At 41.7% G+C, this 19,300-nt stretch overlaps 2 protein-coding genes across 2 annotated transcripts; one reads left to right on the forward strand and one right to left on the reverse strand.

Moving 5' to 3' along the window:
* Positions 1–201: 201 nt before the first annotated feature.
* On the forward strand, positions 202–5,017 carry gpr19 (G protein-coupled receptor 19). Its single transcript, XM_047023003.1, has 2 exons — positions 202–467; positions 2,991–5,017. The coding sequence occupies exon 2, from the start codon at positions 3,012–3,014 to the stop codon at positions 4,284–4,286; it is 1,275 nt and encodes a 424-aa protein (XP_046878959.1). The 5' UTR covers positions 202–467; positions 2,991–3,011; the 3' UTR covers positions 4,287–5,017.
* A 437-nt stretch (positions 5,018–5,454) lies between these two features.
* On the reverse strand, positions 5,455–8,007 carry crebl2 (cAMP responsive element binding protein-like 2). Its single transcript, XM_047022689.1, has 3 exons — positions 7,746–8,007; positions 7,355–7,552; positions 5,455–7,257 (listed from the first exon to the last, which is right to left on the reverse strand). The coding sequence occupies exons 1-3, from the start codon at positions 7,758–7,760 to the stop codon at positions 7,123–7,125; spliced, it is 348 nt and encodes a 115-aa protein (XP_046878645.1). The 5' UTR covers positions 7,761–8,007; the 3' UTR covers positions 5,455–7,122.
* Positions 8,008–19,300: the final 11,293 nt, after the last annotated feature.

The following is a 19,300-nucleotide window of genomic DNA, read 5'->3' on the forward strand; positions in this document are numbered from 1 at the left end:
TTTGTTGTCTGTTCTGTTATTTTATGTATGGTAAATGTACAATTCGAATCTACTTTTATAACAATAAACCTTTGTCTCTGCTTAACATTTGGTAACGTGATCGACCGCATTTTATTGGATATGAACTGGGCTTCTGACGCGCAAGACAGCGCAGAGAGCCCAACAGAAACGAATTCTTCTTATGACTCCCGTGCAAGCACATGGGTCCTCACGCCATGGTAATGAAGGAGAAAATGAAAATAATTATTTCACCCCCTCCCTTTCAGCTAGAGCGACATCTTGTTTCGGTACAGGCAGCAGCTAGTATCCAATGATAAAAGGAGCGGGTCTGATTTTGCTGTAGCCTAGAGAAACCATGTCTTGAAGGACCACGACAAGGGCTACATCAGTGAAACATGTATATTTGTAGGAATGCTCATGAAATATGGTCTTAGTTCAAATGGGATCGCTATTGCCATGAGGACCAGGTACGTGCGTTACATTATTCTACATAAAGAAGGTGTGAGGACAACATTTTGCGACCCTCATTCATTTCACTACTGTTACGTTTTAAGAAATAATGTTTAATGTAGCCTATATGCATACATAATCATTTCCAGACCATTAGATCATTCCGTTTTTGCGCTATTGCCAGGTGACTGTGCCAGTGTCATGATAGTCTTCACTACATCCCAAACATTTTCATCAAGGAACATCCCTGAGATTTGACTGTCAGGCACTTACAAGTCAAACTGAACCTGTGCTTTGATCTTCTATGGCGTATCTGTCGTCAAGTATTTGATGCTATTGATTTGTATAAAATGCTCATTATGACAAATATCACATAGGTAGTATGTCAATGTATGGTTCCAAATTAATTGATATTTGTTACTTTATGCTGTACATCAACAACATAAACACACTGTATAGGTGCAACCAACCTTCTCTAAAATAGTTTTCCTGTAATAAATATATTTGATTTATGTGTCTTTTGACTGTGCAGTGTTTCTTTAAGGATAAAGTTACCTGGATTTATCCTGTATGTCAGACTGTCAGCGCCAGTGCTATAATTCAGGCCAAGGACACATCATTCCCGCCAACCAAAATTGAAATCACTCACAGGTCTCCCTGAAAGGGCTCTGTTGTTGATGTTTGGCTTTCACAGTGCTGTGTTGTCATGGCTAGCCCACAGTATCAGCCATTGCACCTGGCTTTTTAGTGCTTCTTAGTCATCTGCTGCTGGCTAACGCCAGAACGGGTTGCTAAGAGAACACAGAGGCAAAAGCCACCAGTGTACACAAGAGGTTAGAGATAAGTGTGAAACCTCTGCTGTTCTGAGCCTACCTAGAGATTCCTAATAACTGTCCCTGGAGAAATAAGGTCCCTAGACTCTAGCTTATTGCTTGTGTGTGTCTGTATGTGCATGCGCTTGATTAATTTACTTTGCCTCCACAGCAGTGTCATTTCCTACTTCATTTTCCAACGTGCTGGATGATCATATCACAATGTAAAAATGTATCTGAAGAAATGCCTGCTAGAGTCTCTGAAATGAGCTTCTTCATTTAAGACAGGGTAGCTCATTAAGTTACAAATTGTATTTTTATATCCCAGGATTCTGTTCATATACAATTCTTATGTTGTCCTGCTTATTCAAAAGGTTGTCTTAGCTAGTGTACTGGTATATAATAAGATACATTGTAAACAGAGAACTTAAATGGTCACGATAGGATGACATTTCAATTTCAATGTAAAGTATCATTCCAGTCTTAAATACCCCTTTGTTAAGAAAAGACCAGGACAAAGATCAACTTAAAATAAGATCCGAATGTCTTTACAGATTCACTTATCTGTGCCCTTCATATGATATCAGTAATTAGGTAGATTTCGTTTTTCTTGGAAAAGAGCAACAAGCTAAATGTCTTAATCACTGTATTCCATGTTGCCATAGTGATGAATGCACAGCATAGCGGTTTGCATTTGTGAATCTGTGCCGCTTGGAGTCACTAATAAAGACTTCAAGTGGCATTGTCTGTTTTTGATCACTTTTCATGTCAGAGCACAGCGCGAAATAATATGGATGGTGATGTTTTCCGGATAAGTGATTTCTGGAGTGTGACTTCATTAGATGCTCTTGTGTTCTTTTCTTGTTGCATAATCGGCACACTACTGATATCGACGTGCATCCTCTCATCAACAGAGACAGGAATCTTAATTAGCTGACAATCTGCTGCTTACCAGCGCAACGTGCTCCCTATGGTAATCTAGAATAATCCGGAACCATGCAGATCATACCTCTCTGATTTGATTTCGTGACCCTTATCTCGAAGCCTAATCAGGCAAACTAAATGGGAAACTATTTTAAATGGCCAATCTTGTCTCTTCACTTTATCCCCAGGTTGTTTTTGAATAATTATACCCCTGAGAGCTGAGAACTGATCTCTTATTAAACCCAATGAATGTTTACAGGAACAGCCTGCGAAGAGTCACGTCGTGTAACCTTTACAAAGGGTGATATTTCAAAATGTGCATTTTGAGTCGAGGTCAGAAGTGTACTTAAACATCCTTTTCTTTTCTTGATAAAGACCACTGTTGTGACTCAAGGACACAGTTGCTTCAGCTTGCCAGGGAACATGCTGCCGCTGGGTTTCCTTTGAGAGCCAAGATGTTTTGACGGTTAATTACAAACTCTGATGTTCTTTGAATTTTGACCATGACAAAGTATATAGCTGGATGTAGAGATGAGAATCCAGGCAAACCTGTAGATCTTAATAGTAGATTTGATTAGAGAGAACTTAATTGATCCCTGAGGGAAAATTCCGAGCATGGGCCAGTAAATGGAGAGGGGTGGATGGGTTGTCATGGATAACTCACTGCACAAATATGAAAAAAGTGTGATATTATCGAGCATTTGATGTTGTGCATGGTTGATATATTGATGTGAGCTGTAGTGATGTCCTGTTTTCATGTCCCCCTCCCATTCCTAATTGCCTTGGATTTGTTTGTTTCCACAGCTCCCCCTTGTGGCAGTAGCCATGGTGTACGCCCAGTCGACTGAAAGTGCCATGCCCTCTTTCAGCTCCCCCACCTTCAGTACCCCAATGTCCTTCAACTACTCTGACAGGGAGAACTCCACCTTTCTCACTAACTCAGCCACACCTCTCCTTTGCAACCGGGAAGGCGTATCAGCTGAGTCCAACAGCACCCTGGTTTCCTACGAGTTGACCTCCGCTGAGGTGGCCATCTTGGGGCTGGTGTTTGGGGTTCTCTGGCTGGTCTCCATCCTCGGCAACGCCCTGGTCTGCCTGGTCATCCACCGCAGCCGGAGGACTCAATCCACCACCAACTACTTTGTGGTGTCCATGGCTTGTGCGGACCTCCTGCTGAGCCTGGGCTGTGCCCCGTTTGTCCTCCTCCAGGTCACCTCCGGTGGGTGGCCGCTGAGCGCCGCCGCCTGCAAGGCTGTGAGATACCTCCAGCACCTGTGTCCGGGGGTGCAGGTGTACGTCCTGCTCTCCATCTGCGTGGATCGCTTCTACACCATCGTCTACCCGCTCAGCTTCAAGGTCTCCAGGGAGAAGGCCAAGAGGATGATCCTGGCCTCCTGGATCTTCGACGTCACCTTCATCTCGCCTTGCCTCTTCTTCTACGGTTCCACGATGGCGGACGGCAGCGGCGGCCACTGCGACTTCTTCCTGCCCAACAGCTGGGACGGGATCGCGTACGCAGCCGCGCACCTGCTCTTTGGCTTCCTGGTCCCAGCGATGCTCATCGTGTCGTTCTACCAGCGCGTGATTCGCTACATCTGGAGGATCAGCGCCGATGGGCACACGGTGAGGAGGACGATGAACATCGTCCCAAGGACCAAAGTCAAGACAATCAAGATGTTCCTCATGCTCAACTGTGTCTTCCTGCTGACCTGGACACCGTTTTATGTAGCCCAGCTGTGGCACCCCCGAGAAGCCGACAGCCCCAGCAGACAGGGGGCGCTGTTCTTTACAGCCATTGCCTTGATTTCCTTCAGCTCCACGGCCTCCAAACCAACCCTGTACTCTGTTTATAACGCAAACTTCAGACGCGGCATGAGGGAGACCTTCTGCATGTCGTCAATGAAGTGTTACCGCAGTAACGCTTACACAATCACTGCTAGCTCACGGATAGCCAAAAAGAACTATGTTGGGGTGGTGGACATCCCAGTACCGGCTAAGACAATCACCAAAGACTCGGTTTATGACACCTTTGACCGCGAGGCAAAAGAGAAGAAACTTGCCTGGCCAATCAGTGCCAATCCACCTAATACTTTTGTGTGAGGTATCCATCTTTTGAAACTGTGAACATTTCAAACGGTACAATAGCACAACTAAGTTCAATGTATTGGGTGCTAATGAAATTCCAGCTGCATATCTGTTGCTAACTGTGAGTTAGCTACACCAGTGGACAGACATACAGCATGTTCAGACCATTATGTTGAGATACCAGCTGAATATTTCTTGCGATGGCATTTGTCTGATCATACAATATTAGATGTAAACATATTTTCTCAGGTAGAGCAGTCTACACGGTCCAAACGCATTTCCCATATGTTCCATCTCTTTGTGGTGTAATGACTTGGATGAAATTAATTTGGAAGCTTTGTGTAATAATCTCAGTTCCTACACGTTGTAAATCTTCATAATTGGCCTTCTGCTCTGTTGAACTATGTTATTCAGGGGAAGACGAATTTAAAACCCTACAGGTTTGGACCATAACGCTTTTAACCTGAAGACTCTTTGTCTACGCTGGCTTAGGTTGTAATGATTGTGTGCCAGTTTGTCATTTTTCACTGTTGTCATTCTATCCAGTAGCTGCTTCTGTTTAGCTGACCGTCATTGTGAACTGTTTCTCTTGTTTGTGTCTCATCTCTGTCTACTGTTAAGTACTGTGACTTAATGACCCATGCTTACACTGAGATGTAAAATAATAAAACATTATGTATGTGCATCAAATTTGACACTGCTAGTGTTTATAGTTTTGAATGGAGACATGAAAATGCTCTGGTAAATGTGGCTGTTCTGTTTCAAGATCAGGACAACGTTGTCCCACAGCGAATACAGAACCTTCAAACCCATGTCTCCTCAGGTGTTTCCTGTGTTTTTGTTCCTTGATGTGACATCACCAGTGTAATGACTCTCTGCACCATGTTCTTTTTTAAGAGTTTATTTGAGGTCTTACCAAGTGAAGACTGACAATGGAAAAAAAGGAAAATGGAATGGAAAACATATCTCTGGCTGCAGTTGCTTTATAAACTACAAGCAATCACACATGATCAAAACTCAATATTAAAAGATTGTTGGAACGCTACAAATGGCAAGGACTTAGTTCAAATAAACACATATTCATGAGTTTTGCTGTTTGGTAGGTTGTACAGCAATGCGATTGAAATCTTTGAATTACTTTTGAGAAAGATCTGTGCATTTTAAGAAATATGAACAAATAATACATGTTATGTTTTATTCTGCTTTATGTCAACATCAGTACATTCCTTCTCATTCCAGGACCAAAGAAGACATTCATGCACAACATAATCTTACTCATCATGGTGTTAATATTCAAGATAAAGGCCTTCTTGACAGTTCCTGGTCCTGGCACATTAGATTAAAAAAATGCAGCACTACTCAACATAAATAACATACCAGAAAAACTCCACTCCGTTACTCTGCACATTGTGGAAAAGGAAAGCATAGGACTTATAAAAAAAACAAAACTATATTGTCGTGGAAAGTATATTCCTAGACCAAAGCATACCAATTCTTCCCCTAGCCAATGAATGAAAACACAGTGGTGAATAGTGGGCATCGAAGGATGAATACCTCATCATGCTATCATATTGATGATTAATGGGCACACACGCAAAAAGAGGCACCTTAATTTTTTCAAATATACACTGATATAATTGTGAGTAGCTTATCAATGTAGCAGGACTATGATGATGGGATGTGAGTAGATACTGTAGGTAAAGTATGACATCCAGAGTCAAATGTACTGACTTGACCATGCCCCCAAAGCCTCATTATTTCTACAAGAACACCGTCAGAACTCCATCGTCTCACTTTAGGTAGAAGCGATTCCATTTTTATAAAACCAACAAATAAAAAATATCGTTGCCACACCAATATTAGGCATAGACAATACAGTACATTCAAGGACATACTACAAAAACCTGCAAAGAGCTCTCTGTTATCCAATATAAAATATAAATAAAAAAATAAATCCAACATGTATCCAATCAACATGTCAACATTACTTTATCATCTCCAAATATATGTTTGCATTCGTATTATGCCAGGAAGCTAGATTATCGTATCTTTTGGCAAACTTGATTGATTAGCAAAATAAGCCAAATATTGCCAAAACTGTAAGTAGAAGCCTGTATCATGTGATTTAAAAGGTATGCTTTCCTGGACAGTTAGTCATAAATCATAATTAAACAACAACAGATACAAATAGACACTTAGCAAGAATGATAGATGGAGGTTGAGAGACTTCAGAGTGGAGTTGGCCTAATCCAATTCAAACACTTTCAACCCATAACAAGATCGACTAAGAAACTAGTTGCGCAAATAAATACATCCAGACATGGATGTGCGCAAATATTTTGAGAGGAAGTTGGGGGAAATGGCTAACACTGGCCTGAATTCCAAACGAATTCACATGCCTGATACATAGCCTGATCTTTAGTTTCTTTTCAGTTCAGATCCGTTCCCCTCCCACTCCTGATCTTGTAGTGTAGCACAAATGTATCAAATGAGTATTTAACCTGTATTGTTGCTTATTCACTCATCTGGTCAGAACCTCAACCATTCATTAGAGTCAAATGTGAATTTGTATCAAATTTGAGTATAGCCTCTATAGCCAACAGAGATATACATACACCATATATAACCCTGTCATACCCTTGTGACTGCCTTTATTGACATAATGTCTGGTCTTATTGTAGTTTTAAAAATGACTGCACTAGAATTACCTTAACTAATTAGCATGGACTGAAACCGGTGGACACAAATATACATTTCTAATTTTCCTTCATTCTCCAGTCCAAAGTTCTTAACCTCCATCATAGAGGAGGCCTCTCTTTCTGATGGAGTAGCCTGATATCACACCAGCAGATTAACTGCTGTTCTTTCCATTCTTGCTCGTCTTGTTGCTCGTGCTCTGGGGCATTTTCTGATCATCCCCGGTGAGAAGGGCTTTGATTTCAGATGGGATTTTTCCTTGATCCATGGCAGAGCACCACTGTTTGTACTGTTGGAGCAATGATGGACATGACAGATCAGCAAATGCACACAATGCACAAAAAGACATGGGGGTCATATGTAGCAGTAAAAGAACAGTCAATTACCATCTCCAACTCCTCGCGCAAGGCACAGATTGCCCTTTCCTTGCTGGACACGAGCTCCTCCAGGTATTGATACCTTAACTTCTTTCTCGCACGACACTCCCTTGCACTCTGTCTACTGCGTTCCAGTTTTGCCTTCAAATCAATTTTAGCAGGTTTGCGGCCACGCTTTCCAGGTTTTTTAACTTTGCCCCCAACCATCTGCATAGGAATAGAATAGTGGTTTAGACTTGTCTAGTGTCTCACAAAATACACCTTGCAAACTACTGTCGATTCGTAAAAATATGCACATTTTAGCCAGATATGTAATATAACGTTGGATAAAGATACGAATTCAAAAACAAAACAGGTAACGTTAGCTATTACAGCTTTTTGCAAGTGTTGAATCGCTTACCTTACTGTCATCCATTTTGGTTAACGCACTACTGTTAGCAATCGTTGAAGGCTAGTGACGCTAGCTGAATAATAACAAACTACTCTTAGAAATCAGAAGCTTGGTATGCGTACTATTCAAACAACTGCAGTATTTTTGTGGCGTAAACGTTATCCTTTCTCCCTTTTTAAATCGCGTTTAACTTAGCTAGATAACATTTAGCGCCTTTCTCAAATGTTGACAATTTTTGACACTTCCTGTTATGGTTGTCTTTGTTGAGAAGGACTCTGGGAAATTGTGTTCGCACTTGCCTTAAGAAGCGCAATTGATATGATTAAAACTACAATTCCCAGACACCAACGTATATCGTCAAAGTAGCTAATTTCTCATTAAAGAGACAGTAAGCATAACATTGATGACTTCAAAAAATGAGATTTATCCCAATACCCTTACTACCATACAATTTAGTATGCCAGAACACTATTTAGTATGTCCCAGTACATGTTTCTACTTGTACATGTTTGTCCCAGCATTTTGAAATGCATTATGACAATTATGACATACCAGGATGTCCTTCCAAATCCGCTCACATTTTGCAGTATGCAAACCAGCATGCTTTTCTGGGCTATTCATGACCCATACTCCATGTGTCAAAATATGTCACATTGACTGAACGTCATACTTTACAAAGTCACAATAGTATAGCTCTTCTAGTTTTCTTTTTTTTGTCTTTTTTTGAATTTTTTCATCTCCAAGATAAAAAATGTCGCACCAATCATTTTTTCAACAAAATCAACATTTTGGAATGTGAACTGTGACAGACGTATGAGTAAGAGGGTAACATGTCAAGGTGCAAAGTCATGACGAAGTAATAGGCCTATGTCCCAAGTGTATACATACTGCATGCAGCAGTATGTATTTTATATTGGCAGCTGCAGTAAGTTTAAAAAAAAAGTATGTAATTTGGACCGCAGGTGTTGTCTTCAGAGGAGAACAAAAGCTAGCCGTCACAGTCTGTCCTCATTTCTTGGTGAGACACTTCACTTGAGAACAAAGTTGCTCATTGCTATGAAGGTTCCTATAACACAAATGTATGTTCAAGGAAACATGACCTGCATAATTCCGGTGTCATTTTGAGCAACATGTGTGATAATAAGAGCAAAAATGTATAAACCCTACTTCTTAATTGTGACAATAAATACTGGCAGCTGAAGGGCATAGCAGGGATTGAGGGAGTCGATCCAGTTCAGGTCCTTAGGAGGCCAAACATCTGGCACACAAACAAGAGCCCGGTATTGTTATGAGCACATCAGGAGAACCAGAGGTGGGGAAGTCGTGGGCAGATCATCATGTGACATTCATGAAATATCTCAACCCCTGATGAGAACCAGGGTGACCCTGGCTCCCACGGCGACCCTGTCCTGGTAACGTCACAAACCCAAGCTTTGCATTGGGTTTGTCCTTACATATTTGAACCGGTGAGCTCCAAATCCAACAAATCACATTGATGAAAATGTGAGAAATTATTTGTATTCCATTTCTGTGTCGCCCTAGTAAATTGCTTGTTTCTCATGTATGTTTATTAAAGGGTCCCTTATAATTAATAATAATTATATATAGTATATTTAAAAATAATATTATACCTGAATGCAATTACTGGGAAGCAGACCCTGTGTAATTCCCATCTGCTAAACTGACTGTGTTTCTAGATAAAGCCACTATGCTGATTATGAGTGTCCTCCATCCCAACAACTCCCACAAGTAAGAGGGATTCTTTCCTTTTATCTAGTTTCAATAGTCTGGGTTAACCATGCATGTTAATTGCTCCAGTATGAAAAACCACTCGGTCTTTGCCTGCCCTGGTCTCATTCATTGTTTCTCCAATAGCATCGCATCACTTTAGATTCAATGTTGTACTGCATGCTCCAGGGCTGGAAGAGAGCATGTTTTGTCTCATATAAACGCATCCTCATAAACTTATCAGTCTGTCTCTGTGATTATTTCCGTCAACGATGATACTGAATCCTTGCCCAGGGTGAATCACAAGTAATTGCAATCAGACCCTCTTGGAGTAGGCAGACAAAAGATAATGCAATCAAGGTTTAACAAACTGGTGTGCTGGGAGTGTTTATACTAACAATGAGAGGGGGGCCTTAACGCATGAATCATGGGGAAGTTTGCATATAAGAATGTGATTGAGTTTTTAGTTTATTCAATTCTGTTTGTTAAAAGCCTTAAACAAGAGTTTATCCAAAAGAGTGACTTGCTCAATCTACTTATTATGCTGGTTATGCTTTTTTTGTATCTCAATACATTTTTTATTCAACTGCTTATTATTCTCTTTAAGGAAATACTATATACCTCCAACTGAGAGGCCTGGAAAAGACGTGGAAATCCATCCGGACATTAGAACTCCAGATGTTGTTTTTGAAGCAGGGGCAACTCAATACCAGGATATGGCTAAATGTACTCCCCCTTTGTATACTGTATGCACCCATACATTTCCTAGGGAAGAATTAGCTTTGTTCGCCAAGTCAGAGAACAACTTGTATTTGAAAAACTTGAATATGATCAAGAGAACTTTAAGGCATAAGAGCAGGAAACTACCGTGTGAATTGATTACAGGCTTTTTCACCACGTACAATACATCCAAGAAAAACACCGCAACAAAATGCAGTTCTGACTGAGCAAGAAAGAGAAAGAACGAGAGAAGGAGTTTAGGAAACGTATGGCATGAAGGGTTAACAACTTGGACACTTTCCAAGAAAGTAAGTCACTGTGAGTTAGCAGGTCATTTGAATACTGCCCGAGTGTACTTTCGTAGGCCCCGCCTACTTATCCAAGCGTTCTATACAAAGTTATAAATTACATAAGAACTGCGTTTACGTATTAGTAAGTACGGGCAGGATACATGTTTCAGTAATAACTTAATACTAATTCATAAAATATGAAGTGAGATCATGGATATACAGATGCTTTTGTTTCTTTAAGGCTCCCCGTTCATTCGAAGTTGGGCTGGTTTCATATGACGCCATCCTTTTATTTTTATCCCAATGACCTCATCTCTATGGTTGAAGTTTACTAACCAGTGAATCTTTTCTTCTACTTTACTTTTGTCTTTACTTTTGATTATTCTTAATGAAACCAAGCTAACAACATTTCGCTGCGAGAGATGACTGGATTGTGAAATGTTCTTTGGGACGGATATTTCTCTTAACGGTGAGTTTCAGATAAGTTTCTAATGACCAATTCAGTATCTCGCAACAGGGCCTGTAACTTACGGACTTTCCCATGTGTCGGGCTTGGAATCAGAAAGTAACACAATGTACGAATCGGTGGCTGACGATATACATTTGCGATAGAAAAGAGGCAACAGCCACAATGTTCAAGTGAATTGTCCTGACACCGGATTTGTATCATCGAACTAGAAAATGTCAGTGAGTCGATAAGGGAAACAGTGTATCCGCGAGTGCCCACAGTGACTCACTGTAACTTTTTTCTATACCTTACGTAGAGTAAGATATAGAAAAAAGTTACTTTAACCAAAAGCTTACTGTTAAATAACATGCAACATCATTTGTGATGTTTTCACAAATTAAAACAAAATTTTAAGAGGGTCAATTCCTCCAACTAAAAGCGATACAGCTTAAATTGTGATTTAGATATAAAAACTCAAATCAATAGTGAATGTATTCAGTAGGTGCCAAACAGCATGAACCATGTGTATATTCGACGAAAAAGATGCCAGCGATTCAATATGACATTTCAATGTGGAATAACCAATTTAACTATCAAGCTACATGCTCTCTAGTACAAATAAACCAGGCCTATGCCTTCACACAGATTCCATTAATTGTATAAATAGTAATTGGTATGTTATACGGTAAAATATATGTAGGGGATAACCAGGATGTTGCAATGGTTACGGTGAGTTCTATATTTTGTCTACCAACCTATTTCAGTGTCTCTAGGGGTCACATGAAAGCAATCTAGTTAGATACCCTACAGTTTGACTTGATGATATGCCATGGATCCGATATGTCTGGGCTGTTTTTATCTTGGAAACCTATAAGGACAAGATGCCATGATCACATGTAGGTCATTCTCAGCAGGGCCGTACGCAGGGCCCAAAAAATACTGAGGTCATGAGTCAGAACTTCTAGGCGGGTTCGGGGGCATGCTCCCCCGGAATTTTTTTAAATTACATTATTTAAATATGGCCATTTTCTCTTATTGAGTCTTAAGGAGCAAAAACATCATCATTGTGACTTTTGAATATGGGGCGGTGTGGAGCTTTTGAAATTTTGAGGTAAACATGGGGCATTCTGAGGCTTTTTGAAGGACCTTTATGGGACTCATGAAGTAAGGGCAAGTTACCACAATTATTATTATATGGCAACGACGGTACGAGCGTTCTGATTGGATAATGAGTAGTCACCCCAGCCGCGTATTGCCCTCCTCGCCGGTCAATACGGATCCGTATTGCCCTCTGACGTCAGCTTCAAAATGAGCGATATGGACAAGTCAGCTGCTGAGTTTTACTATCCAGATGATGCTGAAAAGCTTTGTCATCGAAAGTGAGGATGAAGACCAGACTCTTTGAATCACTTGTGTCGTTATTTTGTGATGAAATTAAAGCCATTTTAGCAGAACCATGTTGTCAGCTTTCTATAAAAAGTAATGAGTTGCTTGGCAACACATGAAACACACCGTGAGAAGACTTGAGAGCTAGCTACAATTAGCCTAAAGGTACCATTTATTTTCGTTTACAAAATGAAAAGAATCTAAAATTGCCATATAATAAACTACTTACTAACCTCGACCGTTCGGTCATGCCGGGAAATATCAAACTGAGGCTGGAACGTATCGACCGAGCCATAGCGAGTCAGTTTGATATTTCCCAATTGCCACTGAATTTCATTTTCAATCAATCACATCAATGACATATCAATCGCAAAATGAATGTTGATTCAACCGGTGGAAATTGATTGACAACCGGTACTGACGGAGTTAACCCAACTTTGATTTGATGTTTCCTTATCCGAGTGCTGCAATACAAATATTTCCACATGAAAATGAATCTTTCTTCTCACAGTCATCTGCCACTTAAACTTCTCTTAACCTACATGTTTAGTTTGCTGCGCTCCTCTTCCAGTGACTGTAACTAACATAGGCTATTCACTAACAGTAGCGGTATGTCTATGGCAGAGCCATAGAAAAAGATTCTGCAAATTCTTTTTCTATGGCTCTGGTCTATGGCGGTAACATCAGCGTCCGACTTGTGTTTGGTGGTTACCATAACGACAGTACGTTTTGTTGATGACGCGCAGCACGTATGTCCAAACTCTTGAGCTACTCGGCTCTTCAAGTATAAAATCACGTTACGGTTTGTGGGAGACCAAGATCATCGTCCTGCAGTCAGTTTCACGTGTACTTTATTTTGAGTTTATATACCACGATTTAAGCACAAAAAAAACTGAAATACGAAAAAAAATACCGAGGACACGACCTCGGTGTCCTCAATGGTAGTTACGGCCCTGATTCTCAGCGTGGGGTGCTGAAGGAATGGACATGTACTGTTACTTCAAGGACATCAGATGAGTAGGAAACAGACGTGAGGTTTTGAAGATGCATCTAGTGCCTTAACTGCTGCTGTGACATCACCATGAACACATAGGTAACACCTCGAAATATCAGCCTGGCTAGGATGCGTGTACATGAACTGAGGTAGGTTATGAACCAGTGAACACCAATCTCCAGTTAATAGAGAAATATTAAACAGTGTTTCACAATATGAGGGGCATTGAGAGAGAGATGTGTCAGGCCATCTGCAAAGAAATGGAAATACAAATACAAAAAATACAAATATACTCGTTTATTTTTCTAATTTGAATGGATTACAGGCACACCAGTTGTCTACGGTTTAGGAACAACCAATGAAGAAAAATGGGTCCTTCTTGTTTACAGTTAGCACACTGGCCCAATATGTATTGACAAAGGAAGTTAATGAAAAACTCAGATGACTGCATTGTTCACTGTGACTTTAAGTGGCTGTCACCGTAGCACCATATTTACAGCCATGGTTGTACACAATTAGGAACATTACACACCCTAACCTATAAACATATCATGACTGGTTTTCACATTTCAGATGGCTCCCCTCCCCCCCTTTTAAAAGTTCAGCCTGACTTGATGTGGAACTAAAAGAGACACTAAAACCAGAGCTCTGCATCATCTTCTGGACACAGACGACACATCTCTCCAAAAACACCTTAGAGGCCTGGTTGACTTCTGTAAACATTGTGTCCAACCGCCTGCCCCACTTCCTCAAACTTATGCTTATCAGACAATGTCAAATGCTATGGACCTTTGATAAAGGGGAACTGTGTTATCCAAACAGGCCTCGTAGCCACTGTCGGCGGTGGAAGTGGGCTGGATAGGAACACGCTCTGAGGGGGGGGGGGGGGGGGGGGGGGGGGGGGGGGAGAAGGAAGCGGGGGTCTCTTAATAGTGACGGGCAGCGGGCCAGGAATGGGGTGTGACATAGCGCTGAAAGAGCGCTTCCCAATTTAAACCTGGCGCTTTCTTTTTTTTTTCATCCACAGATATGTGTGCCTTATATAAGGGATCTGGCCTCCCCAAGGGTTCCTCTTAAAGTCGTTTTTGTGACCTGTTAAGTTACTGACTGGATACACCACTGTAGCTACTACTCTCTGGCACCCTCATAGCTGAAGACCATTGGCATAGTAAGAACCTTTTCTTCTCTTACTTTGATATATTGTATGGAATCATTTTTTGGGGTGACTGATTGAAGCACTCTTAAAAGCTGAATGGGTTTAGGGATTAGTGGGTTTAGATGCTTATGGGAATAGTGGAACGGATGTTAGAGACAATTGTGAAGCCAAGGTGACAGTTTAGGAGAGACGTTACCTTTGTTCTTGATGAATAGCGTTTCAAGTTTAACAAGCACTTTCACCAATTGTTTGCGAGGCAAAGGAGTCTCGGCGTGGGGAGTTGTAGACTTACGAGAGATGGGTCCATTCAGCCTGTGTTGTTCACACCCTGAGAGGAAGAAAGTGTAAAAGCATGTTCTTTATGACATTCACAAATGGAAAAGGCAGCTTGGGTGTGAATACGTCTGGCATAAGATTTTTCAATATATACTGTATATATATATTTTTTAAGCCAACAGTAAATTATTTTAAAATTGCATTTGCAGCATAATTACACTTTTCACGCCTTAACCGCTGAAGATGTTTTCAAATACGATGACAAGGAATCTGAAGCTTTCCTAATTGCCTGAAAGAGTCTTTAAAGTGTGAAAGTCCAAGTTCATAAAGACATACTAGAATGGCCATGGCGGACATCATAAAATCTGTTCCCTATTTTAAGGTCCAGGCCATTTTGAATGTGACAATCAAAACATGAGGAAATCAAAGGGACTTTTTCTGTGTACATTCAAAACAGAGAAATGCTCTTTACAGGGTTTTTACAGACATAACGTATTCCTTTCATAGTGTGTCACAGGCCAAGCCATTATGTTTTTGTTTAGTTTTTTCCTGGAGTGCGCCACACCTACACCTTGAGCTACAACAGTTTAGTAAACCTTACATTTGACCCTGGGCTGTTTTTTTTTGTCAGGAATTACAAGATGCTAGGAGACCGGAGAATAAAATATTGATCAAAATTGTGGTGTAACACAGTACGCAGACATAAGACGGGACATCAAGGTGTTCCTGTTTGGGAGTCTTGGCTCTCCTTTTCAGCCACAGATTTGGTTTCCTATACCCCGACTTCGATTGAGGCAAAGTCTAAGTTGGTCTCTATATCATGTGGCTATGGTTTTGGGCCTGTGGATTCCTTCCATTTTAGTCATGGGGTCTTTTTTCTCTCCACCGTTTGGTAGGCTGAATCAGGTGGGCCATTGAAGTGGCTTGTGGAATTAGCGTGTGACAGAAGATGAAGGAGGCCGAGCAACCTGAGAATGTAATGGCGCCGTTACCGTTATCATCTTTTACAGTCGAGAGCAGAAACATCTGGGAGCGCCTGACGCAGTACAGATACAGAAATGAGGCCATATGGACGTTGGTGCGAAATGAGAAGAGCGTGTCATGTGACACGAGGGCTGCTATTTTACATTTAGGAAAGGCTTAAAGTGTTTTTTTTTGTCGTCTTCGACAAACAATGATATACAGTGCCCTCCAAAAGTATTGGAACAGTGAGGCCAATTCCTTTATTTTTGCTGTAGACTGAAAACATTTGGGCTTGACATCAAACGATGAATGTGAAACCAGAGATCAACGTTTCAGCTTTTATTTCCAGGTATTTACATCAGGATCTGATGCACAAATTAGAAAATATCACCTTTTTGTTCGAACCCACCCATTTGTCACGTGAGCAAAAGTATTGGAACATATGACTGACAGGTGTGTTTTGTTGCCCAGGTGTGTCCTATTACATACATTATTCAATCAATAAATACCACTGAATGTCTACACTCAGGTTCAGATTGGGTAAGATAGGTTTTGTCTATGCAGACTGTATTCAGAGGTGAAAACAACATGAAAACCGGAGCGCTGTCTTTGGGTGAAAAACAAGCAATTGTGAGTCTTAGAGAAGATGGAAAATCAATCAGAGCCATTGCAGAAACATTGGCCATAGCCAGTACAACCATTTGGAATGTCCTGAAGAAGAAGAAAACTACTGGTGTACTAAGTAACAGACGTCGAACAGGTAGACCAAGGAAAACATCAGCAGTTGATGACAGAAACATTGTGAGAGCTGTAAAGAAAGACCCTAAAACAACTGTTAGTGAGATCAGCAACAACCTCCAGATGGCAGGAGTGAAGGTATCACTATCTACTGTTCGCAGAAGACTTCATGAACTAAAGTACAAGGGCTACACCAGAAGATGCAAACCACTCATTAGCAAGAAGAATAGGAAGGCCAGGCTGGAATTTGCCAAAAAGTACAGAGATGAACCTCAAAAATTCTGGGACAAAGTTTTATGGACTGATGAGACAAAGATTAACTTTTACCAAAGTGATGGAAAGGCTAAAGTTTGGAGAAAGAAAGGAACTGCTCATGATCCCAAACACACAAGCTCATCTGTGAAACACGGTGGAGGTAATGTCATGGCTTGGGCTTGCATGGCTTCTTCTAGGACGGGCTCATTAATCTTCATTGAGGATGTAACACATGATGGCAGCAGCAAAATGAACTCGGAAGTCTACAGAAACATTTTGTCTGCCAATTTAAGGAAAGATGCAACCAAACTGATTGGCAGAGCCTTCATCATGCAGCAAGATAACGACCCAAAACACACTGCCAAAACAACAAAGGAGTTCATCAGGGGCAAGAAATGGAAGGTATTAGACTGGCCAAGTCAATCTCCAGACTTAAACCCTATAGAGCATGCATTTTACCTGCTTAAGAGGAGACTGAAGGGAGGAACCCCACAAAACAAACAACAACTGAAAGAGGCTGCAGTGAAAGCCTGGGAAAGCATCAAAAAGGAAGAATGCAAAAGTTTGGTGACGTCAATGGGTCACAGACTTGCTGCAGTTATTGAAAGCAAAGGATTTGCAACTAAATATTAAGTCTTATTCACTTAAATATGTTTTAAGTATATCTGTTCCAATACTTTTGCTCACATGACAAATGGGTGGATTCAAACAAAATGTGATATTTTCTTAGTTGTGCATCAGATCCTGATGTAAATACCTGGAAATAAAAGCTGAAACGTTGATCTCTGGTCTCACGTTCATTATTTGATGTCAAGCCCAAATGTTTTCAGTCTACAGCAAAAATAAAGGAATTCGCCTCACTGTTCCAATACTTTTGGAGGGCACTGTATCAGCATCGAGGTGAATGATGCCACAGAACGTTCTGCAACAGTGGGCATTGACACGGGCAACCAGGCAACACTCTCAGCTCTCTGTATGTGAAGGGCAAAGCAGGCCATGTGAGTCGTGTCCCGAAAGCAAACTTGGAAAGGGCTCTGTCTCTTTAAAAGTCAAGATCGCTGGCACAGGCAGGGTCGGTCAGCTAAGCCAGTCTCACATGTGGCTGGCTATTTCATTTTCACATATTTTAATCTGGTGGCCTTTTGATGTCAGACAGGGCAAAGTCCTGTTATTGCCTTCTATCACTGCGGAGAGGTTCAATCGGCGTATGAACTTTCACTTGCAAACGACCATTGGCGTTCGCTTCCAGCATACCTTCTGCAAGTACCTTTAAAAACCAATTGGCTAAAAGGATCATTTCAGTTTTGCCGGTGGGGCTGCATCAGCTGGAAGGTCAAGCATTTCAAATCACTTTCCATTCAGTAATTGACTGATTTGAGTCACTTTCCCCTTGCAGGACAAGGCGTTCTCATTTTAATGGACACCAAGTACCAAAATTGCCGATTAACTTTCATAGCACTACTTATGCCACGGAAAAGGTTTTTATTTAAGGCAAAACTTTGAAAGAGAAACTCACACTTAGGCTGGCAAGAAACGGGTTGATGTGATGAATTTGATAATGGTCTTAACATGGCCATTCATCCTTTAAGCCTGTAATTAGCTCTCCATTGTACAGGAGATTTGAGCATGTCTGAGTCACCCAAGCTTTCTAGTCAGGCTGGAAATCGGAGAATAGTCCGGCCCCCTTTTTTTTTCCATTGGAGATCCAGTGATGGAAATGATTTGCTCATCGTTTGGGATCTCCTGGAGGCTGTAGGAAGCGGCCCATGATCATGATCCTTCGAGCTCTCGTGTTTCTGGCTCCACCCCACGGTGACCCAGCAGGTCATGCAGAACGGGAGGCTCCTGAAGATGTCGACTCCGAGACGTCATCGTTTGGCCCCACTGCATGATGGGAGGACGACCGGGGAAACGAGGAGAAGGAAGGCCGCGGCTGGATCTCTCAAGCCTCTCAGTTGCATGCGACATTTACATTTAGTCATTTGGCAGACGCTCTTATCCAGAGCGACTTACAGTAAGTACAGGGACATTCCCCCCGAGGCAAGTAGGATGAAGTGCCTTGCCCAAGGACACAACATCATGTGGCGCGGCGGGGAATCGATCCGGCAACCTTCTGATTACTAGCCCGACTCCCTCACCGCTCAGCCATCTGACTCCCTGACACCCTGCGACTCCCTCAAAAAAACACGTGCCCACAGTTCGACATCACACCCTCAAGGAACACGCCTGCGATTCGCTTTGAGGCCCACCTGCTCGAACACGTGGCTGTTTATTTGTCACGTCGAAATTAAACGCCGGTCCGACCTGCAAATGCCGGTTATTTCTGCGACACAAATCCATCGCTCTAAAGCTGCCGTCGGTGTCGTCTCCCGGTTAAGATTCTAGGTCAATGACTCCTATTCAGCTTTTCAAGGAGGAAGCTGGCGATTACAAATGGTGGACGCAACACCCACCCCGGGGCTCTGACTTGGCTGTGCAGGTGGCGCCGTGCTCAGGTGTGATCCTGCCCTACATAGATGAGGCCTGGTGTTGGCCCTAGGCACTGGAGTTTGACTTATCTTGCCTTGACACACACACACACACACATATGTGCTTGTGTAACTCACACCT

The sequence above is a fragment of the Hypomesus transpacificus genome, chromosome 7 (genome assembly GCF_021917145.1).
Source record: "Hypomesus transpacificus isolate Combined female chromosome 7, fHypTra1, whole genome shotgun sequence".
NCBI lineage: Eukaryota > Metazoa > Chordata > Actinopteri > Osmeriformes > Osmeridae > Hypomesus > Hypomesus transpacificus.